This window comes from Crocodylus porosus, unplaced genomic scaffold, assembly GCF_001723895.1.
Source record: "Crocodylus porosus isolate Cpor-Errol unplaced genomic scaffold, CroPor_comp1, whole genome shotgun sequence".
Taxonomy (NCBI): domain Eukaryota; kingdom Metazoa; phylum Chordata; order Crocodylia; family Crocodylidae; genus Crocodylus; species Crocodylus porosus.
In genome coordinates this window covers 33,161,217-33,188,379 of record NW_017728918.1, presented here as the reverse complement: position 1 = coordinate 33,188,379, position 27,163 = coordinate 33,161,217, and the positions used below count along the sequence as shown (strand labels likewise).

Genomic DNA, 27,163 nt, shown 5'->3' with positions numbered 1-27,163 from the left:
AAATGGGGCCCTGGTGCAGGTTGCAGGATGGCGCCACAGGAAGCTTGTCCACGGGGTGTGGGGTGGTGGGAAAATAGGTGGCTCCCTGCTTCTGCGCACACTCCCAGGGTTGGCATAAGGGGCATGTGCCCCCCCAGATTTGTGTGTGGGGTGAGGGGAGGCTTGGGGCCAGGGGCTGTGCCAGCCTCTTTCTGGTGAGGGGGCTGGGCCAGTGCTGAGCTCCAGGTGGACGGCAGTGGCACTGGGAGGGAAGGGTTGCAGGATGAGCTACAGCCACCACAAAATTTGTCGCAGCCATCCCTCCCAGCATTGCTGCCACTCGCCCCGCCTGCCCCAACTCAGCCCTGGCCCAGCCTGCCCCCACTAGGCAGAGGCCAGCATAGTCTCTGGGCCTGAGCCTGCAGTCACCCCGCCCCCGCCCCCTCCTGTATGTGCCTCCCATGACCAGCCCTGGGGATCCATTCACCACCTTGGCTGGGTAGTACCTGCCCCTGACCCTACCCTTCCTCACCATGGGGGCCTCAATCAGCCGTCTCCCTCCCCCACGTCTCTGCCCGCAACAGACTCACTGGCTGGATGCTGTTCTCAAGCTGCCAGGCTACATATCGGCTATCGGATGGTACTGGCCAATACGGCTAGTTAATAATTGGCCATCAGTATTGGCCAAAAATAATCTTTACTGGTACAGCCCTACAAAATAGTCATGAAGGGTTTGAGAAGGACTTTATGGCATTCTTTTCTGTAAGAGAAAGCATTTTTGGCATTCTTTGTGCCCTGAGAGTACACAAGTATGAAATAAAACCAGGTAAAACAAACCAGTGGATATGCCTGTAATTAAGGCCTCTTGCAATATGCAAGTGTTCAGGGTTCTTATGACTGGGAGGACCTAAGCAAGAGACGTTGAGTAGATTGTTCCATTACTCCACTGTGGACTTGATGGGTAGTAGTTTCTTCTCCCATATATTGCAGTGCTGTTCTACAAGAATGCCAACTCATGGGAGTAGCAGGTGCAACAGCCAGGTCGCTTCACAAGCCCATCTGGACAGCCCTGTTTGTGAAGCCTCATGTATCTGCTTCCACAATGAAGGCTTAACGTATCTGCTTCCATATCTATGTCCAAGTGCACTGCTAAAGGGGCCAGAGTAAAAGCTTGTTTTAGCTTGCTGAAAGCAACCTGGGTATATTCCATCCAAGAGAAATGGGCCTCCATTTGGAGTAGGACAATTAGATTAGGTAGTCACCTGAAGAAATCCTTGATGAAGGATTGATTTAAATTTCAAAACCAAGGAAGGACTATACTCCCTGCAAATCCCTCAGATATGTCCAATTTGTGATAAGCTTTAATCTTATTCGAGTTCATTTTAAAACACTTGTGAGGATATGACAACCTAGGAGCTTCATATAGGACTAAATTCACGTTTTTCCAGTTTCACAAATTATTCTAACATGATACTACAATAGTACGAAGATCAGGTGATTTAAAAAAAAAAAAATCAGAATATCATCTAAATAGATCACAATAAAATTGATCCAATATCCCCCTATAGATGTAATTTACCGAGTGCTAGAATCTGGCTGGAGCACTGCAAGGAGACTAAACAATAGGGCTAGGTATCTATCCACCTGTCCATTCAGAGTTTGAAAGGCTGTTTTCTACTTATCTTCCTCTTGGATACAAAACCAGCTCTAGGCTCTGAAAAGGTGAAGCTTAGTGAAAATCCTTACAGTGTGCACTCATTCCAAAAGAGCACTCATAAGGATGGTTCTGAATTGTGATTCTGATAATTATCTGTAATCTATGCACAACCATAAAGAGACATCTTTAAGATGAACAAGACCAGAACCCCTGTGGGTGAAGTGAATGAGTGAAAGCTTTTTGCAAGGTTTTCCTGAATATGATCCTCCAGGGGTTAAAGTTTAAGCTTGGCTAAAGAATGACTCAAAAAGAATCACAGAAACTCTTTACCAGGCAGTCAAAGGGGAGATGGCAGGAAAGTTCTGCATACTTTTATCAAACACCTCTACAGTGAATTTCCAGCGGGTACTTAGGTCATGCTAAGTAGGCCAGGGAACACCTACCATGACAGGAAAGAGTAGGATCTTCACCTGTGACAGAGCGCATCTACAGGTGCGATTTAATGTGCAGTAGCCTATTTTACTGCACATTAAAGAGATGCATAAAAAACATGCTATTATGCTAATGTGCAGTAATATAGGCTACTCTGCATTGTGTCACCTAAAAAGTGCACTTGCACTACTTCACATTAGGCCAGCCTAATGCTCATTAATTTAGTACCTCATATTGGACGTACTAAATTTAATGCGCCTTAGGAAAAGCACATTAATGCACATGTAGATGCACCTAAAGAGTAACAACAGACATTGAGGCTTTTTTTAGATTGCTCAGAATGATGGAGTAAAGGAAGCAGGTGAAGAGGTTCAGTGGTAGTAGTGCCTCAATGTGAGTTCCAGTAAAAAAGGGAAGTCATTGATGAGTCCGATCATCCAAGATCTGCATGTTTGACTGCAGACACATAGCAAATAGTTCCAGGCAGAAGGAATAGACCCTAGTGATACTGGGTCATACCTCCTTCCTTTTATCTCTCTCATCTATCCATCCCCATACTGAAGTCAGTTTCCTTGAAATGATTGATGCTTTATCCTATATCGTTATGCTATCAGGGATGATTCAATGTTAATGTTGCATTTCTTCAGATTGGCCTTCAAGGTGTCCTTGAATCTCTTTTGCCCATGAGTAAGTTGCGAATATAGGATGTGTTTTGTGACCCATTGGTCAGGCATCCTTATGATATGTCCTGTCCAATGCAGCTGGTGCCATATAAACATACCCTCGATGCTGGCAGTGCTTGCTTGATCCTGAATGTTGGTGTTTGTTCTTCTGTCCTTCCAATATGAAGGATTTTCCAAAGACATCACTAATGGTAATGTTCCAAGACTTTCAGGTGTTTCTGATGGGTCAGCCAAGCTTCACATCCATAAACAGGGTAGGAATGACAACAACTTAGTAGATGAGAAGTGTAGTTTGGGTCCTGATGTCCTGATTTTCAAAGACACAATTTTGGAGACCTCCAAAGGCAACAGTGATAGATTTTTTCCTAGTGTTGAATGTCATTTATGTTAATGTTTTGGGAAAGGTGGCTACCTAGATAAGGAAAATTATCATCATTCCTCATGAATTTTCCTCTATAATTTGTGGAAGAGCAGCTAGTTGGTTTGGGGTGGTTTGGTGAAATATCTTTGTTTTTGTGATGTTGACAGCGAGTCCAAGCATTTTATATACTTTACAGAAGCATACATAAGCTCTTCAATTAAGTACACACACGCAACACAGTCATCGGTATACTGAAGACCGGTAATGAAGGTGTAGGTAATCTTGGATTTGGAACATAACCAGTTGATGTTAAAGAGATTCCTGTCCATATAATACTGGATGCTGACTCCAGAGGGAAGTCTGCCAGCAATGAGATGCAGAATAGCTGCAATACAGATGGAAAAGAGTGTTGGTGCAATCGCACATCTTTTTTTGACTCCATTTCTAACAGTGAAAGGGTCCATTTCCAAAACATGGCTTAGGATGGTTTCTGTTATGTAATGACACTGCAAAGAAATCATACAACTTCCCTTCTTCACTTTTCAGAAGAGGAGGGGTCAGGAAAACAACACATTTTCTTATTAAAATTAAAGCTCTCTGCCTATAAACCTGTCCTTCAAGACCTATCCCAGTAGCAAATCCCACCTCTCAGGCATTTGGAATAAGAGTTAATTGCCTATTTTGGTTCCCTGCCAATCATCAGCCAGACTTTTCCAAACTATACCCTGGAACCTGATTTCCAACCTTTGGGTTAAAAAATGCAGCTGGAAACTCCCAATAGGAAGAACAGGAAAATTAAGGTTTCACAAACAACCATAAATCTGGCATCTAACTTTTGAAGCAGGTAACATGATTTTTGGATGGCATGGTCTCCTTTTGAACAATATGTTCTATTTTAATTACCCTACTAAAAAGAAAAAAACTTGGAAAAAATCTAGACAGGCGATAAAATTAATTTAAGGCATGACTGGGAAGCTCTGCTGGAAAAATCTGAAGTTGGACAATACTGGATCCTCAGTGTTCAAACATTTCACCTTGCAGAAAAAGCTAGGCCATGGACCGTCTCCAAGAGTACATCCCACTCTTCTACCGAGCAGAAGATAGAGGAACAATCAAAAAAAAGACTAAGGGTATTTCTATTCAGTGCAAAGCAACATCAGTGCTGAGATATGGCAGGCTTACTTGAGGTGTATTACCTCTCAGAATGGAAGTAAATGTAGCCGCATTAATACAGGTAGGCACTAACTGCCTAGCACAGTGCTATACTTTTTGTAGTTTAGGTGCTAGTATACATAGAGCAGATGTGATGTATCCTACCTGGATTGCAGCATGTGTTAGCATTGCTGTGCCGTAAGCTGTGTAGACAGGGCATATATCTCCTCAGAAATTTATTGCTCCCTTTCATACACACTAGCTCACTTTTCTGCAGAAACTCAATTTAGACACCAATTTAGATTGCAGGACATAAGACAAATAGATGTTCACATGTTGCTTGATATCCACTGACAAGCTTATCATACAGTCTTCCTACACTAGATGGTCTTCCTCACTAGTTGTCATACAGTCATTCCTATTTCAAACATCCTGTATCATCAACATATTCCAAACCAATGGCACCTTCACTAGTGGAATCTTATACATCACAACCCAGCCCTTAATTCCAAGATTCGCCTCAACAACAGCAACAACATACCTCTGAGGAGGAACAACATCTCCATACTGAACTTCCTCTGGTAGCATCATTGTTTTCTCTGGATGAAGAGGTGGCTTCATGTTCCTCCTCATTCAATTATTAAAAAAAAAAAAATCCAGCAGTTTCTTAAAAGGAATTACTGATCTCCTAGACATTCCACTGGAAATGGCTAGAAAAAAATCTTACCAATTATTGGATGTACTCCCTCATCCCTACCAAACAGGAAGATAGTGGCAATCAGTGAAGGACTCCTTAAACCTGTGCACACTGTATATAGACAGTGATTGCAAAAGACATATAAGATGACTAACAAAAGGTATAGGTATCAGATACCTACATCTGAGTTTGAAAAATTTAACCCATCCTGGTGCTGGGTCTCTTGAGATAACTTGGTTCTATAGCTCTGAATTGATTAAAGACTCTTGATCTCCCTTCAATACGACACAAGACGGACCTGACATTGCATCAGATACAATGGCTACAGCTACAGTTATGAGATGAGATGGTTACAAAACTTGGATATCCTTAAAGATATTACAAGTTCAATAGATTACCATTTGAAAGTTTTGAAAATTAAATACAATAAAAGATTCAAGAGTTATATTAAAATTCCCAGAAATGTATGCTCCTTAGTCCAATAAGAAGCAATTATACCATATGCAATTTACATATTGGTATATCCCAAAGACCAGTTGAGCCTACAAAGGAACATTTTCAAAGCTTGATTCTTCTGGCTCTTTCACTTTTTTTCCCCTCACGGAAAATCTCTGCAGTTCATGGTGTGATCACTACATTACCAATAGAAAAATCTGCTTTTTGGACTTCTGTCTGCCTCAAGATCATTCACAAAGTATGCAGAAATACTTGCAGAGTTCCTTTGGAAACAAGGGTCAAACATCCAAGTTTATCCTTATCTAAACAATTGGTTGATTCAACATTCTTCTCCATGTTATATACTGAAAAACATAAATTTCATTTCTCAAATTTTTGTCCATCCAAGTCTAAGAGTAAACAAGAAAAATATGTTGACACATTCTCAGTAGTTAGAATGTAGGGAAGTTTAACTGAACTCTATCAAACCAGCAGCTTGTATTCTGCAAACAACTCAAGCTTCTCATGAAGCAACTCATCTTTGAGAAGAAATATAACAGACATATCATGTTAAGTCATCCACAAAGCTTCTCATATACATCTATCTATCTCTTTGGGCAAGACTGCACTTTAGCTATCTTCAGAGTTTGTTGAAGTCAGTATTCAATCCAGTAAATCATCTATTAGACATGACAACGGAGATTCCCCAACTTGTCTTATCGTCTCCCCTCTGGAGAAAAAAAAGAGTCAAATCACACTTTTGCTCCTTTGTCTACATGTAAATATATCAGCTATTTGGGCAATACATCTGATATTCCTGAGTTAGGAAAAGTCTATTCAAATTATGACAAAATTCCACTGCTAAGTTTAATGTTAATAAGGTGGCACAAGGCACTTCCTCTATGCAACAAAACACTACAAATGTGGTAGAGATTCATTCACCATCAGAATCAGGTCACAGAAATATATTTATCAGGTTTGATGAATATTTAAGTAGATCAGAGACGCAGAATTTCTCTCCACAACACTCACATTCAACAATGCCATCAAATATTAACAGCATTTCACAGGGCTTTCCCTGTGTAGTTGTATTTTTCATGAGAAAGACCAATATCTAACCCAAAGTCCAAAGCCATTTGTTGCAAAGGCTTTGGCTGCCTGCTTTCCATTTTTTGTTTTATGTATTATCAATATTTATGCATGGAGAACTTTGAAAATTCATTTTTCATAGTAGTACAATCAAAACTTCTACTAAATTGCATTGTTTGGTTAAAATTTAGAACACAAGAATTGAAACTGCGCTTACTGTACTTGATGTTTATATGCAATAAATCATCCATCTATTTAATTCTTATAGCTGTGTCACTCAATATATTTGTTTTTGTTTTCCCTGATTTGTTCAGCAAAAAACATTTTCCCATGAAGGACAAAGTAACTTCTCAGTTACCATAAGTCATTCTTCTTAAAATTCTTGAGCAAAGCCAAGATTATTCATATGCAAAGCAGGCCTTTTCTCTATAATGAAGTCAGAGTACCTCTAGTGTTCACTTAACAAATCTGAAAACAGCATTACTGAATTATGATGCTAAGAGGATCAGGGTCCCACTAAAACACAAAAATTTTCTCTTTGCTTTCTTCAAGTTTCACCCTGCTTCTTTTTTTGATCTTCAAGATGACTTTATGTCTTTAAGAGGATTTTGTAACATGGGTAGTCTTTGCCAAAGGAGTATAGAGTCTGCACAGGCCACAGAGGTAGCCCTGATGAGACAGACTGATATGATCATTTTGGATGTAAAGCAGATATGCACTAATTTCTCAAATAAAAGCATTTGAGTCATGGCCTACCTCAACTTTTTGTTTGTTTATCAAATGATACACAAGCAGGACATACTTGGAATACAGCTTTCTTCTGAATAAGGAAAAAGCTATCACTGGACACTGTTGAAGGAGATAGCTATGCCACAAGATAAAATATCTTTAAAATATTTACTCTGCACTGTAACGGGTCTTCACCTGCTTTTGGTAAAATCTCTCCAAAGTCTTAAAATCTAAAATTTTAAAATCCTAAAAGCAAAAAGGAAGTTACCTAAGCCAATGCTAAAATAAGCAAATATTAGTATTTAATCCTCAGCTATATGTGAAAAATAACTATTTAAAATACACAGAGGGAATGATCATCTTGGGCATGTCCAGACAAGTGCAGCCATGTGGTATGTGGCACTGCAACCACGTTTGGCACAGTCCAGTGTTCTCCATGCTGCACCGGATTTTTTTTTCCTATGGCTTTTTTGACCCCTGGATATCCAGGGGTCAAAAAAACCCATAGGGAAAAAAGACTGGAGCCATGCACACTTGGCCAGCGCAGGCTGCTGAAAAGTGGAGCTGGGCCACCCAAAGCCATGCTCCATGGCCAGCTAGGCTCCACATGGCAGAATCACCATGGTTGCAGCCCTGGGAAGCTCCCAGCCTCCCCTACCCCACCCAGGGCAACTTGCCATGCACCAAAGGCATGGGCATTTCCTGGGGACAAGTAGCAGCACAAGGTGCACTGCCACTACTTGTCCCTAGGGAACCAAACGTACGCACATATCTGGACATGCCCCTTGAGGCTTTCTTCTGCCTGTCAGCTACAGTTAGATGGAAAGTAGTAATAGCTGGTCCTTCCTCTCCCTTTTACACACCTACACAGAGTGGAGGTGCCAGGCACTGACTAAAGGGGACTGATACAGGCTAAGAAAAGTACAGTGTGCCAGGAAAAAAAAAAAAATTCTGACTTCTGGCATTGGAGTGCCCATGTACCCACTGACAGCTATTCAAAGAGTCTTAGTAACACTTCAGCTAAATCATAACCTGACTAGATTCTCTCGCTGCATATCATTTTTGTGGAAGTTGAATAGTACTTTTGCATGCTTCACATTTGTTTCTGTAATCATATTATCCATCTTCCTATTTCAGGTTGAGCAGTAACTAAAAAAAAAAAAAAAACCTCTTAAAAATCTTGCCCAAGATTTTACTTGTTAAAAAACAAGTAACTAGCAACAAGGGATACATGAATGTATTTCATTCAGCATTACATTCACTGTATACAAACCTTCACAGCAATCTTGCCACATCCTGAGGTCCAGTTTAGGAATATCTTCACAGGTACTATATCCATGTGGGAACTCTGCCACTTTAAAGACATCACGTTGCACCTTGGTTATGTTGTCACTGTTGTCACAAAGAATTCTGGCAAGGGAAGTTTGCTTGATCTGAGTGAGCTGAGCTGGAGTAAATACACCAGGGTTCTCATACCATAACCTGTAATCTCACAGAAAAGAAAGACAAGTTCCTAGGTGGTCTCACAATGATAAAACAATGATAAATAGCTTGCATTTTGCTAGAGACCTTGGAATGGTATATTCAAAGGATAAAGGTTCTATTATTTGGAAAATGGATACTAGTAACAGAGAACTTTATATTGCCTTTAATTAGCCGGGAGTCTTTAGTACAACAATCTTCCCATGCAGAACAAATTGTTCTGGCAGAAATCTTCCTAGCATAAGAGGAACAAGATGAGGTAAGTGGCAGAACATGTGGGAGAGGGGGAAAAGAAATTATGTTTTTTATTTTCAGATTTAAAATACAAAACTATTAGAGCATCCACAATGACACAGTTCTCAATTTTGAGGATTTGGTGACTGGGCATAAAATACCTCAGATGCCAATTTTATGACTGCTGGTGAGCAAGAAGCCTGTCATCACATGCCTAGGGCTGCCCCATGCCTGATCCTGACAATCAGTGGATCATGACCTGAGACTGGCCACAGGACATCCTTGGATTCTGTACTGCGACACAGGGCTGCCCCCTGCTCCATCCTGGGAATCAGCCATGGGACAATTATGAAATGGACCCAGAAGCTGCTTCTGCCCAATGCTAACAACAAAACTTCCTCCACCCCCTGACACGTTTCCGGCCTTGTCCTGAACCCTGCATACAGATTTCCTACAGGACTGCAGGGCATTGCTTAACATGCCACACAAATGCATTTCAAACCAGTAACAAAGATGTATTACACAAAAATATGTTACATTACATGTATAACATGGCTGGGTTGCCATTTTTATGGTGCAATAAATTTGTTGAACATACAGTACATTAATCACATGTAAATTTGATATCTGCCACAATAAATGTAACATCTGCCAGGGGTCTTGGACCCACAGAATATTCAAAAAGCCTGACACATCAGACTGCTGCAATCTATTGATGAACACACAAATTCTGAAAACAAAAAACTTCTTGGCAAAAAGGGTACAATTACATCTCCTTCCCCATCTGCTAACATAAAAAATTGCTTTGGCCTTGTCTGGCATTACACTGGTTGTTAATTCATATAACATGGCTAGCCCATTTATGCTAGTCAAATAACTTCTAGTTCCAGGGAGGACCCTACTTGGAACATTAGATGTTTTTTGAGCATCTGGTGAGTTGATATGTGAAAGTGCATGTCTTCTTATTTTGAGAGCTCTAAATCAGTCCTTGAGATCAAAGCATGAGAATGTAGAACCTAGTTACCATCTTGAATTTGAAAGGCTAGATGAACTTGGTCTCATCCATAAATTTACTAAGCACAATTCCATCATACAACCCAGTATTAGTGAAAATGTTGAACAATATTGGACTCAAAACAGACCTCTGGGGAACATCACTTCTGTACCTCCTAGATGAAAATACTGTAAGGTAGAACGTCAACTGGCTGCAACATTGTGCTCAATAAGCTGTTATAAATGGCTTGATATCTAGTTGGGAGTAGGTATCAAGTGGGGTTCCCCAGGGGTCTGTCCTGGATTTACTGTTTATCTTTAACCTTAGTGATCTGGATAACTGGATTGAGTCTATGCTTAGCCATTTTCTGGGTGGCAACAAGTTGGGTACAGTTGCAAACACACTGGAGGGTAGGACTAGGATCTAGAATGACCTGGATAAACTGAAGAAAGAAATGGTCCAAAGTAAATCATATGAAATTAAAAATGGACAGTTAAATGTCCTGCATTTGGGATGGAATAATTGCAGGCACAAAAACAGATCTGGGAACCACAGGCTAGTCTGCAGTACTGCAGAGGACCTGGGAATCATAAGTTAAATATGAACCAACAGTATGCTCTTGCTGCAAAAACAAGCCAACAACATGCTGAGTTGTTTAAAGCAAGTGTCTCTTAGAAAACAAAGAGAAGTGATTTTTTTTTCTCTATTCGGCCACTAGTAAGGACTTATCTGGAGTAATGCATCCAGTTTTGCTCCCCAAGCTTCAAGATGTGGAAAAACTAGAAACACTCCAACAGAGAGCAACAAAAATGACAGAAACTTGGGAAGCATAATTTATGAAGAAAGGCTGAAACAACTGAGATTATTTAGCCTGAAGAAAAGAAGACTGAGGGAAGATTTGAAAACAATCTTCAAAAGCCTGAAGGGCAATTATAAAGAGGATAGAGGGAAGAGGATTAGGAGCAATGGCCTCAAGCTCCAGCAGAAAAAATACAGGTTGTAGGTTAGGCAGAACTTCTTGACTGAGGCTGGTCAAGCATTGCAACAGGCTTCAAAGAGAAGTTGTAGAATCTCCATCCCTAGAAGTTTAAGGGCAGACACTGTACATGGATGGGTCAGTCAGGGATTATCCTGCCTTGAGCAGGCCATTGGATCAGATGATCTTGTGAGGATCCCTTCCAGCCCTACTTTCCCATGATTCCATGAAACTGCTGAGAGGTCCTAAACCTCAGATTTGTACATGAATACATAGAAAATTCATAGGAGAGGCCAAACAACAACTGCACACCAGAATGAATGCATGCCAGAAATCAATCAAAGACAGGAATACGCAATTACCTGTGGGGGGCACATTTCTCACAAGAAAACCACTCTCTCTCCAATCTCTCTGTCCTTATCCTCAAAGGAAATGTACAAAACACTTCCCAGAGACGAACCTATGAACTCCACTTCATCAACCTCCTGGATACTAAAAATTATGGACTAAATATAGACACTGGATTTATGACATGTAACCTGCCTGAGATCTGCCTCCCCAGGAAATTCTCCACTATTCATCCCCCTTCTCTCCCCACCCCTACCCAGTCTGTTTCTCACTCATTAACTCCTCAATTTACATCTTCACTGACTGCCTAACTTGTGTGCAGCCCAGCCCAGCTTCTGGCTTCTTTACTTTTTATTCCATCCAGGAAGAGCACACACAGACTGCAGAAACTTCCTCAGCCTGACAAAGGGTTTTTGAACCCGAAAGCTTGCTTAAAAATGTTTTTTCAACTATTTAAGTTGGTCTAATAAAAGATATTCAGATTTACCCAAAGAAACTTGTCTGCCTATGTCCTTAGACCAACATGGCTACAACCTACACCCTAGAATCTTATCTGATATTTTCTGTGTACCTCTACAGGCTTATTTAACATGTCTGCCATGCAAGATAATTTTAGTGTGTGGAAACAGAGGGTCCAACTCATTCATGTGATAAAGTAGTGAATTTAGATCCATGTACCCAGAAATGGAACGTGTGGTGGATTCTCTCTATTTTACAGAGAAGCAGACTGAGAGGTTAAGGGTCAGTCTTAGTTACAGGAGACTCACAAAATCCTGGCTTCCTGTCCTGAGGCCAATCAGCCACATAAGGTTGCCTTTTAGGTTAGGGACAGACACTACACATAAACTGGTTTAAGTGATTAGAAACTGGTTTAAACCTGTAACAGAACAGATGTTCAGTGCACATAAACCAGTTTGAAAATGGCTGAAATTTGGCTGGAGATAAACCTGGTTAAGAGTAGTATCAGACTTAACTGATTTGAGTCAAACCAGTTTATGCAATATCTGTCCCAGACCCCTTGCTGGTTTAAGTTAAACCAGACACCCCCAGCATCCCGGCATACTCTATGGGCTGGACAGGGCTCTCTGCTCCACTGCAGGGCAGCCCTTCCTCTCTACTCCTTGGCTGCAGCTCCAGCAGAGACTTGCAGACTGCTCCCTTCCCCCACATCACTCCCTGCTAAGCAGGAATTCCCTCCTCCCCTCTGCCTTGCTGAGAGGCATCTGCATATTAGCTAGCAGACCACATGCTGGCTCTGGTCCATGCTGGTGACAAAGGCAAAACAAGTAGCTGGTAATGTACCTCTGTTGTTTTCTTAATGGGGTAATAAACACTGAGTTAGGTGTGATAAACACTGCTATCAATTCCCTGCTGGGCTAATCAGAGCATCCTGCCAAGATCTGGCCACATCTCCCCTTCCCCCTTCAGCTCAGTTCTGTGGAAAGGAAGGGAAGGCTGCTCTACTTCCCCACAGCTTCTAGCCTCAGTCACTGCAGGCATGTGCTTACATTTCTGAAATAAAAAGGGAATGTCTATGCACCTCCAAATTGGTTCAAGCTTTGCAGATTAGACTAACCTGCAAAAAATGAATTAATTCAGGCTCAGGCTATTTGAATGTCTGTCCCTAGCCATAGAGCTTAATATGAAATTTATACTATACAAAGGTAAAAGGCTTTAACAATTGATTGAACTTCAAGGTCCTTTCCAACTCTGGAATTCATAAAATCATATACAGTTAGGACTGGAAGGGAACTCAGGAGGTCATCTAATCCAACTCCCTGCTCAAAGCAGGACCATCCCCAACTAGGTCATCCCAACCAAGACTCTGTCTAGCCAGGTTTTGAAAACCTCCAAGGACAGAGCTTCCACCACCTCTCTGGGTAACTTTTTCCAGTGTTTTACTACCCACCTAGTGATAACATTCTTCCTAATATCTAACCTAAACTTTCCCTACTGGCAACACTTGAAACTGTTGCTCCTTGTTCTTTCATCTGTCACCACTAAAAACAGCTTACCTCCATCCTTTTTCGAACCCAACTTCTGGTACTTGAAAGCTGCTATTAAGTCTCCTCTCAGTCTCCTCTTCTCTAGACTAAATAAGCCCAGTTTCCCCAGTTTTTCCTCATAAATCATGTGCCCCAGCCCCCTCACCATTTTTGTTACCCTCCATTGAACTCTCCAATTTGCCCGCATATGTTTTGTAGTGGGAGCCCCAAAACTGAACACAGTACTTCAGATGTAGCCTCACCAGTGCTGAATAGATGGGAATAATCACTTCTCTTGACCTACTGGCAACACACCTAACAATGCAGCCCAGTATGCTGTTAGCCTTCTTGGCAATAAAGGCACACTGCTGCTCCATATTCAGCTTATTGTGCACTGCAGAGCTGCTGCCTAGCTAGTCAGCCCCTAGCCTGTACTAGTGCATAGGACTGTTCCAGCCTAAGTGCAGGATTTTGCACTAGTCCTTGTTGAACCTCATGAGACTTCTTTTGGCCCGATCCTCCAATTTGTCTAGGTCACTGAATCCTAGCCCTACCCTCCAGTGTATCTGCTACTCCCCGCCCCTTGGCATCATCTACAAACTTGCTGAGGGTGCACTCCATGCCATCTTCAACATTGTTGATGAAACCATGGAACAAAACCAGCCCGAGGACCAACCCCTGGGACACTCCAGTTGATACTGGCTGCCAACTAGACACCAAGCTATTGATTACTATCCTTTGAGCCCAATGCTCCAGCCAGTTTTTTGTCCACCTTACAGTCTGTTCATTCAGGCCATACTTCCTTAGCTTGCCTGCGAGAATTTTGTGGAAGACCATATCAGAAGCCTTGCTAAAATCAAGGTACACCACATCCACCGGTATCCCCACATCCACAGAGCCAGTCACCTCATCATAGAAGGCAATTAGGTTGATCAAGCAGGACTTGCCTTTGGTGAATCCATGCTGACTGTTCCAAATCACCCTTCAAATGCTTTAAAATTGATTATTTGACGATCTGCTCCATGATTTTTCCAGATACTGTGGTGAGGCTGACTGGTCTGTAGTTCCCTGGATCCTCCCTTTTCCCTTTCTTAAAATTGGGCACTATATTTGCCCTTTTTCAATCATCTAGGACCTTTCCCGATCATCATGAGTTTTCAAAGATTATGGCCAATGGCTCTGCAATCAATCAGCCAACACCCTCAGCAACCTTGGATGCATCCCATATGGCCCTATGGACTTGTACACATCAGTCTGGAATTGTTTTCCAACTATTTAAGTTGGTCAAATAAGAGGCATCAGATTCACCCAAAGAACCCTTGTCCGCCTCAGTCTGGAATTATGATTCCAAAAAATAAAGCCAGAACAGCTAACATTTTAGGTCCTTTGAAAAGCTTTATTTAGTTTCAAACCTCCATTTATTTTCTTATATGATGTCAACTGTAGAAACGAAACCAAGATAAAATACAGGTTATGAAGTTTGTGAAAGAAGCGAAAGTGGTAGCTTTATTTTTCATTTCTATATTAGAACCATGTAAGAAAAGGAAATGGAGATTTGCTGTTGAAACAAGATGCTTAAACATACTTTTGTAACTAACAATTTTTTTAGTTTTAATCACTTAAAGTTTTCCACAGTACTGGGAATTACCTGTCTCCATCCCGAAGACGTTTAAACTGTGTACTCAACAGACACATCAAAGTCGGTCCCAATCGGCTACCGGGAACTAAATCTTCTACCATGAGAGCAGGAAATAAATCTACATTCAGCGGTGAACCATATAATCTATAACAAGAAAAATACCAACAGTATGCATGAAAAATCATGTATTACAAACAAGTCAGTATTGACACAAATATGGGCAACAGGCCTGAAAAATTAACATAAAAATCTGACAGTGGTATAATATCACCTCTAGCCTGATTTCTGCTACATTTTATTCAAAATAAGGAATGTAAAACTACAGAAATAAACACTGTCAGGCGATCTCAGTATTAAATTTAAATATGTTTACATATTTTTAATATTACTCATAAAATGGGATGTAATACTAGCTGACACAGCTGGCACTTCAGAGACTTGCAGGGAGTGACACAGGAACTTCAGACAATTTCTACAACTACTGAAGCAGAAGAATTACACAGTTAGGGGCACTAGTAAGGAAAAGACAGTCCATAACTTACCAAAGTGTTACTAAATCTTATCCCAGCCTCACACATTTCCTGTTGAGAACAGGATGGTTTGTGGGAAATTTCCCTCATCCCTGCTTCATGTACATTTTCTTCTAGGATTCGTGCACTTCAGTAAGTATTAATTTCATATGCACAATTAGATATAATATTACACTTGCTTTAAAAATATTCTTTTGCACTTCAAGCTCACCTGCTAAGCTTCTCCCTGATTTCAGGATTCTTAATTTCATTTTTCAAATCTTCAAAAGTCTGAGCTGAAGACAGATTACAGTACACTCTAAAATCATGATAGGGAGGAACTCCATGATCTCTGCCTCTTTGAATATTCATAGCTGCCAGATCTAAAGCCACAGTACGTGCCATGGAGAAGAGTCTTTCTGTTAATTCTGTATTGAGTAACTGCGATGGTACACGCATCTTACCAGCCACACCAAACAATCCCCTTAGAAGTGGATCAATGCCGCCTTCGTTTACAATCCGAAATGGAGAGAAGAATGCCTTATGAAGAGGTACATGGTCTTGTGGAATAGGTTCAAAGTTTTCATCCAGCCGATACAATAAAGGATTGATAAGTGTATGACCAAACCTAAAAGCGGCAGTTGCAAACTCATTAGTTATGCCAGAATTAACATTAGGATCATAACCTTTATATTCTCCAAGCATCTTCATGCCTACCTCTCCTAAGATCTTAGGTAGCCAATGGCTGTATGTTATATGTTGCATTTCTGCACCAACAATTTTGCGTGTTTCATGATATATCGTGTCACCATCCCAATGTGGATTCAGTTTCAGTAGCTCTGTAGCAATTCTATTGTGTTCTCTAAACCACAATGTATGCATACTGGTGAGACCCAGCTGTTCATTAGCACGCTGATCCCCAGCTAAGAAGCAAGGAATCGGGCTCTCATTTTCATCTCTCATGCATTCTGTTGGCGGACCAGTAGCAAAGGGAAGAAGAGGCTTGCCTGATCTCTGTACAATACCCTGCCTCAGAAGGCCCCTTTGACTTGCAAAGTCTCTGATTTCTAGTGCCTCGTGGTCTGAACTGCCATATACATTGGATGCATCAATATAAGAAGTCAGCTGGTTGATCTGTTCCCGTGGGTAAACAGAATTCATTAAAAGAGATGTCATGCCACTTCCACAAACAGGACTGGAACGTACAAAAAACATGCAGCGTGCACCATTTCTAACTCTGGGGTCATTCGGTGGTATCATGATTGAGAAACAAGGAGGATCATTTGTACAAACTGAACTGCAATGTTGACCATCAGAAAACCTTGCTTCACTTAAAGCTGCAACTGTGAGGTCAAGATCATGATCAAGAAATTGACCCCACTGCATTAGCATATGAGTATACTGATTGTCAGGGGTTATTGTTTCAGTTCCTATTAAAGTAGTAGAAACCAAGCGAGGCATAGGGAGTGTGTATCCATTATAGTGTCTATTAGAACCAATGCCCCTAGGCAAATTAAATCCATTTTCATAAACTGACTTCAACAAGCGTTCAAAGGCTGTTAGAGAGGCTCCCCACATTGGATGCTGCAGGTTATTGCAAGTTCCATCATGAGTTCTATACTTCTGGTGAAAGCACATATCTGAACAGTTATTCACTCTTCTGTGGGCTGTGCAGCCCGACAGGTTTGCTATCAGGTTCAAGTACTGTGGAGATACAAGATCATTATAGTGATAGCCTGAAATAAAAGAGAGGCAGAGGGAAAATTAAAGATATATTCCTGTCCAAAATCTAATATCACAAATAAACTGCTAGACAAAATTTTATTATATTTTCCATATTACTAAACAGATCTCTTGGTTAAGAAGAGAATGCTGCCATTAGAAGGTCAGAATGAAGCCTTATATAGATGCCAACTTTTACACAGAAGGGAGAAAAGATCAACCAAATGTCACATTTTTAAAAACAGCTCTGGAGTCGGTATACTTTCAAAAGTACTTGGCATCCATGCAAATTATTTGAAAACATGTCCACTTCATGTAAAGGTAACCAAAATGAGTTAAACTCTTTGAAAATCTGACCACCAACTAATATCAAACGTCAAGATAGTTATCATAGAATCATAGGGTCTGCCAGAACCATCTAGTTCAACAGACTACACAAATGCAGGATGTGCTACTCGTAAACTAGAGACAAATGGTTACCCAGCCTTTTTTTAAAAACCTCTATTGAAGTAGGTCTACAACTTCCTTCCACAGCTTGTTCCATTGTTCTACTGTTGCAACTGTAAGGACATTTTATTCCTGAGATTTAATCTAAATCTGCTTTGTTGCTATTTATACCCATTATTCTGTGTCCTGTGCTGTGCTTCATGGCATCCTTTCAAATATCCATGGGTTTATTTGAAATATTCTGCAATATTTACTATGATGAATCAGTAATAAAAAAAGAAGTAACAAAAACAGCTACAATACCCAACTTTTCTAGATACACATAAGTAGCCATGTTCCTTGAGATGGAAAAATTATAATCTAATCAGAGATAAGATGAAGCAAGTGTAAAAAAAAAAAAAATCAGACATGCACATGTGCCGTAGCAGGAAGCATGATGTGGGCATCACGCCTCAGATCTCATTACATCTTTCATTGCAAATCGGCCAGGGGCCTGAGATTAATTTGTCTTGCACTATGGACATTCCTGGAAAGTTCTATTGCCCCAGGTAGCTATGTGGTCACAATGAAGCTTTCTGAGTATAGTTAGTAGAGAAGCACGGGGTAGGTGCAACAAGGTGAATCCAAAACTGTGCCCAAGTGCAAAAAATGCATTTACACAGCTGCATGTGCATGACTTAAGCATATGAAGGTAAAATAAGATCTGGATCAAAGATCCAAGGTTTCACATAGCTTCCCCAGATCAAAAACGAGAGACTAGGAGAGAGGCCGCTTACATGAAAACATATTACTTTCACACTTCTAGTTTCTTTAAAATAAATAAAGATACCCATTTTGGGAGATCAAACACTAGACCTGGTTCTGAGAAAAAGTCCCAATACGATATAAACTTTTTCTAATGCTATATAAAGTCTAAGATTTTTACATTTACATTTTAAAACTCATATGATCATGGCAGGAGCCCTACTGTATTGCCTTTCGGTCAACATTAGACTGATTAGTTTTTACTAACATGTAGTTTCATACACAGTTATTCACGAAAACTCAAAATGAGATGTGCATGGATTTGCACTATAAATACACGCATCTGCATCCAGTAAGGCAAAAAATCCATTTCTATGTCACTGATGTGATAAAATTCAATTTTCTAAACATTCAAATACTTGCAAAGTATAGTTACAAAATGTGGGAGGAGAGGAGGAGTAAAAAAGACATTTTCAATTACTAATAAATTCATAGAAATCATAAGCTTTTGTGTTTACAAAAAGAATATGATTTTTTGTGATGAATTATGCCTTGTAAATTGTTTGCTTAAGTCTAATTTAATAGTCTACCTTTACCAGCAAATATTATGGTGTCCCAATTCCACAAAGATTACTCTATTTGGCCTTATAAATGTTGGACTAGTTTAGGGTCATAGTTAGAATTTTAGGAAGTTACAGTACATTCTCAATTAGAAACATCAAAAGGAACACTATAAGGAAAATATTTTCTCTCATACTTCAGTGTAGCTTTTGGTTGTGTGCCTAGTCTCAGCATTACTTCTAAAATGCCATCATTATTTCCAAATGCTTTGCTCATACGTTTCAAGTGCAGAAACACTACATATCAACTGCCAAAATTAATAACTTATAAGTACTGCAACACAATTACCTTACAGTTTTCTTTGTGTGTTTAGTTGTATGTTCTCAAGCTGGGAATTATGAGTTTGAAAGCTAAGTTCAACAATTGAAAGAGAAGAAATATTAAACTACATATTTCTTCTATGATTTATAAAAGACCAGCAATTATGTTTCTTAATCACAAATCAATTTAAGAACAGGCCTCCATGAAACAACTACAGTACTTTAGTTTGATATTCTACTTTGTTCAGAATGGAAGTAGTAGTTAATGCTAGGAAAACTGCTACAATAAATATAAAACCTTATTTTGCAAAATGATCACAAATGTCAAATCTTTCCTCTTAGGTCATCATCTCTTTTCTGTAATTAGACATACAGATTTATAATATTTCTATTTGAGAAAATAACCAATAAAAATACTGAGACTTATCAACATATAAGTCTTGCTAAAAAACAACCGCTCACATTCTCCCAGACAACACTATGTACTTCAGTTGAACCACTTGTAAGAATTTGGCTGTAGCAAAGTCTTCTTTGCATGCCGAAGTGGGAATTAAAATAACACACGAGCAGATCTCTATGAAGCTACATTAAAACATAACAATATGCAAAGCAAGGACCCAAATTGGCAACCTTAGCTCTTGCTGAACTTTTGCATGGTCAGCTGAACTCCAATGACTTAAATGGCAGTCAGGTTTTTAAAATTAACACTGCTTGAAGTATAAGTATTTGAGATCATATACACAGCACAACACAGAGAAAAATAAGGAAAGAAGGACTGACTTGTTCCATTTAGGTCAACCATTAAACCATCTCGTACATGATCTTGAATAAGCTGTAATGTTCTTTCAAATATTTCTCCAGCTCTCGCTTGCTCAACAGTGTATGGATCTCTTGGGTATCGAAATAAGGCTAGCAAATCATTTGGAGAACGAGGACGACTAATAGATAATTGGAAAAAAAAAATTGTAAATGCATACACTAGAGCTATAAGAGAACAACCATAACACTACAAATAATATAAGTTCTGCAACTAAAGATATCACTAGATATGATTAGACTATACCTTGGTTACTCATCCCAAAATGGAAGGCAAAAATAAATAAGAATAAATTTATTTAAACACTTAAAATGTGTTAGACCAACATTAAAATAGCAGCGCGCTCTTGAAACGTACCCCTTTATCCAAATGTTTGGGGTAAATATTTAAAGCAGGGGTTAGCAGTGGATAGCTCGGGGGTAGGCAACCCTCGGCACATGTGCCACAGTGTGCCACACGAAGGCATTATGCTTGGCATTCGGGCCTAAGGAGGACAGCAGGGGAGCCATAAGGGGCCTGATCCTTGGTGTGGAAATGTGGCCCCAGTCCTGTTCCCTGTTCTTGCCCGTGCACCTTGAGGGAGACGAGCCAGGGCTCTGCACACCCTGCTGCAGCTGTTTGCAGCCTTTCCACTGCCTGCTGCAAGCAGCCCGGGCTCCATGGAATGTGGCAGGGGCCTACTGCCCAGGCCAGCTGTGGCAGGCAGCTGGGAGGCTGCAAGGTTACACCTAGGTCGGTGGAGCCCAGCCTGGCTCACTGCTGGCAGTGGGTGCAGGTGTGCCTTGGGGCGGACAGCGGGAAAGAAGGCTGCACTGCTACAACAAAGATCGGGCCTCTCATAGCTCCCCTGCCATCTGCTCCTGACATGCAAACATTTTACAAGTCAAGGCTGTGGGTATTTTTGGCACTCTGCCCAAAAATGTTGCCAACCTCTAGTATAGTCCATGGGCCAGAACTGGTCTGTAAAGTGACTTGACTGGGACAGCAGCAGCAAAAGAAGAGTGTGGCTGCCCCCCTTCACCAACACACTGCTGATTCCCTCTACAGTGTCCCCGCCACCCCATAGAGCTCTCACTGCTCTTTCTCCCCCATTCCTGTGGCACATGCTGCTACCATTAACATTGTTGCTGCCATCCCACCCTTCCCACCGCTGCTGGGGATGAGAAATGGTAGTACATGGCAGAGGCATTAGTAGGCAGCTTGGCTGCTCAGGGAAAAGGTAGCCAAGTCTCAAGTGGCCAGCCCAGTTCTCTAAAAGGTTGCTAAATCCTGATTTAGAGCCTAAATGGATAAAACTTTTTTTACATAGCATGGTGCAATTTATTTTTACATAGTGATTTCATGCCATATTACTAGGACTCTAGAAACTAACCAGATGTTAAAGTTGCTATATAAAATCATGACACTGTCTCTCATCTCTCCTATGCATCGATTTTGATGATTTTTCTATAACTTTTGGTATATCCAAAATTAATTTCAGCTTCCCAGTTTTTTTAATAGCACAATACCTGTCAAATAGATGTGTACGTGTTGAATTTATAGCTCTGTCAACAGTAGCAATTGCTTCCACAATTGATGTTTGTACAAATGGATCTCCATTTCGACTGACATTAGGAACTAGAAAAACATGAAGTTGCATATTAGAGCAAAAATTACCACACAAAATGGTTACTCCTATAAAGTAGTGTCTAGACACTACATCATTTCAGTTTCACAGAGAACCACTTTTCTATAAGTTCTACCTGCTCCAAAATTTAAAATTACTAACCATTCGGGAACTCTATTAAAAAATATTTACACCTGCTGAGGACTTAAGATTTTTGCAATACCAGTTAAAAATCATTTTTTAAATTAACCTCCTTTTAATATAATAAAGTGGTATGTCAAAAGTTCATAAGACCATGAAAGCGGACATGGGTGTAATCTTTATAAATTTTATAAATTTGTAAATATGACCAAAACAAAAAATGAATAAGAAGTGACGTCTGCATATCTGAACTTTTGATCTGGTGTGGCAAATCAGCAGCTTAAAGATGCTTAGACCAATGACTATGATCTAGGATCCACAGCAATCAATGAAAAGACTCCCATTGACTTCAGTGCTTGAGTTTACTGACTGACACAAAGCTGTAGAACGGGATCTTTATACGGCCAATCCTCGAGGAGACCCACAGAACTTTAATTTTGGAAAGTGACACTGAGAGAATAGAAAAATTGGAGGAAAAAGGGGGTGACCACAGCAATGCAATGATTAGCTGTATCAAGCCAATGTTAACTGTGAGTATCCTTGCTGCTGTCAGTTTGATATAAAACCTGTTAATATCCTATAATGTTTTTCTCTGAGATTTTTTTTAAATATACAACTTTATCTTCAAGCACAAAGTCACTAATTTTGTACAACTGATAGCTCAGCTTCTGGCTCCATTAAAATACCTGAAGAATGATTTTTCTGAATACGGATAAACACGTTTGGAATTCTAAACTTCAGGACCTAAACAGCAGAAATTGCAATTGTTTTATTTTTTGTTTTAAACACCAATAGCTTGCTTTTTCAGCTGACATACTACACTTTTTTTTTTCCAATTCATTGACCAATAGGTTTACTATTCTAATGGAAAACAATTTACAGGGACCCTAAAATAATCATAGGTACTCAATTTTTAGAACACCGCTTTGAAACATTCAAATATTTTTGAAGACAACAAAAATGTATCGTCATTGTGTACTGCTTCAAGTGTAATCCAGACTTTAAAAGTCATGATAGTATTAGAATACCATGGCAAGGAACATTTCTGTTCCTCCCATGGCTTTAGTCTTCCATAGAAATAGTATTACCTAAATGATAGGAAAAGGATTTATATTAAAAATATATTTTGGGAACATGGAACAAACCTAATCTTAGTTCAAAAGAAATATTTTAGATAGACTGTGGCTTTTTCATCTCATAGTTAGCTTATTCCAGGGAATAACTCCCAACTCTACAGGGTGCTGTTGGGTGTTCTCCTGGAGTTCAGATGTACTGACATACAGAGCTTGGAGCAAATAATTGTTTTTGGTCAAAAGGGAATACAAGAAGCGAGCTGAGAAAGAGAGATAGGAAGACAGGATGGATGAGCATTTGGAGCACTCTGAAACCTGGAGTACTTCATACTTGATATACTTCAACATCATGCAGTTTCTCTGCCTCCATTCCTCCCTCCCACTGGCCCACCACCAAATGCCTCAAGATGGCTAAAAAAACAACATGCAGCTATACTGCTGTTTAGCCAAAGAGTAGGAGACCAAAAATCCCATGCATACCTCTTGGCCTTAGTAGGTTCCTAAGGTCAGCTAAGTGCACAGAAGACCACTCACTGGCTGTTCACCCCATTCTTGCCCTCCCCAACTCCCACAGGGTGGGGGGAACAGAGCAGAGCACCAGAAGACTGCTGGAAAGTAAAGATGTTCCAGGAAGAAAAAAGACCGTCTTGCATTCCAAAGTTTGTATAACTCTATGCTAACTATGCAGTTGGTTCAATACAAATATTACTCAAAGAAATCCTTGCCTCTCAATATTGCAGGAAGTGCTTCAAAATGAAGCATTTCAAAGATCTCCTTTTCAAGGATCGTTTATGAAGTGTTTCATCTGTGAACACCTGCATTCATGCTATTTAGATTGCTTCAAACAGCATATTTGTCCATAGCCATAGTATTATACCATCTATACAGAACATTTAATTTATGCTTTTCATGTTTTTTATTTATGTTGTATGTTCAGAGGGCAAATTAACTGGCGCATTAAAGATCATTAAAACAAGTTAATGAGAACACAACAAAATGAAGAATATTTTGAAGGGCAGTGGGAAATAATAACCAATTATACAAAAAGAGATCTTTGAATCTATACCATACCGTTATAAAGATATGTTGTAAAAAATATTAGATTTAATCTTAGTGCTAGGGAAAGGAAAAATGGTGTATAGATATATTTTAATACAAAGGAAATAGCAAAAAGGAACAGTATTTTAATAAAAGGGAATTTGAAAAAATAAAGTTTGGCACCATCAGTAAATGCTTTAGGACCAGTCTATATAAATGTAAAGTGATTATACAAATATCAGAGAGAGATTATATTACACTGTCAGGACTCTCAGATAGGTTTTTACCATATATATAGACATGCACACATATTATTTTATATAATATAATTATATATTATATAAAAACTCCTTTGTTACACCTACCCTTGCTCATTTGTTATTTCCATTGCTTCTTATACACCATTAAGAATCACTTTTAGGAATTCCTTGCCTGCAACAGCAACCTAGTTTCCAACTGGCTATGGTGAGGCTTCCTTTAAAAATGCCAGATGATTTGCTTTCAAGTCAAGTCATTTGCTCAGAAGTCAGACTGAATATTTCATCAGCAAATTCAGATACAGCAAAAGAATACCTCAGGAGGAAACTAGTATGGTTCCTGCAGCCCCAAATGTTTGGGCTTCAGCCATTACTATGCTTCAAGAGCACCCGGTCATGAATCATAGGGAAAAAGAAAAGAAAACATCGAGGTCTAAATCTTAGAAAGATTTTGGCTGAGTTTTTCAACTTTTTACTGACTGGTAAGCAGTCAGTCACCTAAATTTAGTCTTACAATTCAACAGAATTAGAGGCAAGCAAGAAGTTCACAAGTTGGCCTTTAGTGTTTTTAATTGCATTTTGTGTCTATAAGTTAAACAATCATCATTCATTTAGGAGCTAATTGATATCTTGCCATGCGTTACATTTACAAACCTTACCATTAACACTTAGAACCATACTAACAGAAGAGTAGCCTATAGTATTCCGGGCAACACATTCATATCGGCCTTCATCAGCTGTTCCAACATCACGAATGGTGAGAAATCCCTCTGGACTAACGTGAAACTTCCCACTTTCTGTTACCTGAACCCCATCCTGCAACAAAGCACAATGCTTAGTTATTCTGAATGCTCACTTTCTAAGAATTTTACTAGTATTTATGCTAACATGCCAAAATCAAACATTAAATAGACAGAGATTCCACCTTGCGGCAGAATGGGGCGTTAGGTGGTTAGATGGGGCACACCATCCCAGCCTCCCCCCGCCCCCCATCCACCTCCAGTCATTCTTGATGGGCAATTATAGTTCTGATAGCAACATTTCATGATAACAAAAGCCATAACAAAAGCCACTTCAATAAGATGTCTCTCATAAAAAGTAGTAAAGCACATCCATTTTTTTAACTAAAAAACAACGACAATATAGCTCAATAGCTGTATGTCCTTTGTGGATAAAACACATGTCCAAAAAGCAGCACTATGTGCCCTTTGGGGATATGCAGTATGCTATTGGGACTGGATTGGATTCAAATTTGATTGAATAAAAACACCTGAAACTGAAAGCATCCAAAAATGCTAATTAACTGCAAAGAAGGCAGAACAGAAATGCTACTGTTGAGATTCCCTCTCCCACTCTAGGGGCATAGTTCCAATCACACCTATCTGATGGCTTTCATCTCTGCATTAGAGTTGCCACCTGAACACCATGAAAAGCATAACCTACCACCACAAAAAATGGGATTCAGTTTCCCAAATCAGGAACTTGAAAAGTATCGCAAATCACCCTCAGCTGATTCATTACACTATGTATTTGACTGAATGCTTTTTTTTTTTTTAAATAAACCCTCAGTACTGACATAGATTGGCTCCAGGGTTTGCAGATGTATGGTAATTAAATTATGATGGACAACTGAGATTGTACGGTAGTTTGAAGATAGCCACAATGTCAGCTTGGAGGTTTTGTTTGTTTTTCTTTGTACTAAAGGTTGCAGGGTTCCTCAAATCACCAAAAAGTATAGATATGTATACAAAGAAGACATGATGATAAGGATGCCCTGGATCTCTCCAAGGATTAAGCTGAATTAATCTATTAAAGTAACCTGTCAATTTTGTAATAATTTGTATTTATTGAATTAATGAAGGTGCACGTTGGAAGAATTGCAGACAGAGATGTGGGGCAGAAAATTTTCCAGTGCTTTATTATTCCACGGGAAATTTTCCATAAGAATTCATTGTTTCATAAAATTCATTAGTAACAATGAAATGATGCCAATACAATATTAGGCAAGCTTGACAGTTGTAATTTTTTTTCAGGTAATTATTTGTAGGCAGCATGTGAGAAAGTACCTATATGTTTTATTGATTTGTAAAGAGGAGGGTTAATACATTCACATAATGAAACCAAAAATCAAGTTATGAATTCATGTAATTGACTGTGCAAGTCAAATCAAAACCAATACTAAAATTCTTATTTCATCTTCGACTGCAAGTGAAAACAAAACCAAAACTAAAAGTGTGATTATTTTTTATTTCACTTTCAAACACACAGAGCAGTGTCTCATTTCCTTTCTTGAGTTGGGGAAGCTGAAAGTATTTGCATAAGATCTGTTAGTTTTTTAGTGCTTTTTGTTTGAAGTAGTCATAATAATGCCTAATCAGAAAAAAAAACAAACTAGTGTGTGGCATCATTCTAGTGACATTCAAGCCATGGAAGGAAGAAAGCTGGTAGATGTAAATATAGCAGACAGGAGTATGCTAACACTACAACAAGAATGAAGGAGCATTTAATAACATGTAGAAACTGTCCTGAAAGAATACAAGCCATGTACAGAAAGCTAATACAATGAAGTGGTAGAACAACATCATCTGAGAAGTCTGCTTTGGGAATCCTATGTAAGTAAACAAATTAATATGTTAAACAACACACCATATAGACTAGCATCTATATTGTATTAAAACATTATAATTTTAAAAATTGTTAATGCAACTCTGGACTATCATTTATTTATTTATTTCAAATATTTGTATCCTCCTTTTCTGCTTGCACTAAGTACCCAAAGTAGCTTAGGCTTAACAATATATATTTTTTAAGTTATGTAAGAGATAGTTAACTATTATTTCAACCCAGCAAAGTGAGCTTAGTCCTCTGGCCATGGCAGAGGCCAGACTATACTTTCCCAGGGCAACTGAGAAGCAAGTTGAGCAGCAGAGTGTTCTTTCCCGCAGGGAGGGGGGAAAACAAATTCTCTGCCGCTTGTCCTTCTCTTTCTGATGGATGAGGCCAGGCTAGAATAGGCTAAAATAAAAATATTTTCTCCCTCTTGCTGCAGGAACTTG

General features: G+C 39.5%; 1 protein-coding gene across 1 annotated transcript in view; it reads right to left on the bottom strand.

The window, feature by feature from the left end:
• The window catches only part of PXDN (peroxidasin), an 80,355-nt gene that overhangs the window by 16,545 nt on the left and 36,647 nt on the right, over positions 1-27,163 (bottom strand). Inside the window, exons 12-17 of the mRNA XM_019538147.1 lie at positions 24,767-24,923; positions 21,501-21,609; positions 19,956-20,113; positions 15,614-17,117; positions 14,882-15,016; positions 8,488-8,696 (exon numbers count right to left, since the gene is read on the bottom strand). Of these exons, the coding sequence (XP_019393692.1) occupies positions 8,488-8,696; positions 14,882-15,016; positions 15,614-17,117; positions 19,956-20,113; positions 21,501-21,609; positions 24,767-24,923 (2,272 nt within the window). The remainder of the gene's footprint in view (positions 1-8,487; positions 8,697-14,881; positions 15,017-15,613; positions 17,118-19,955; positions 20,114-21,500; positions 21,610-24,766; positions 24,924-27,163) is intronic.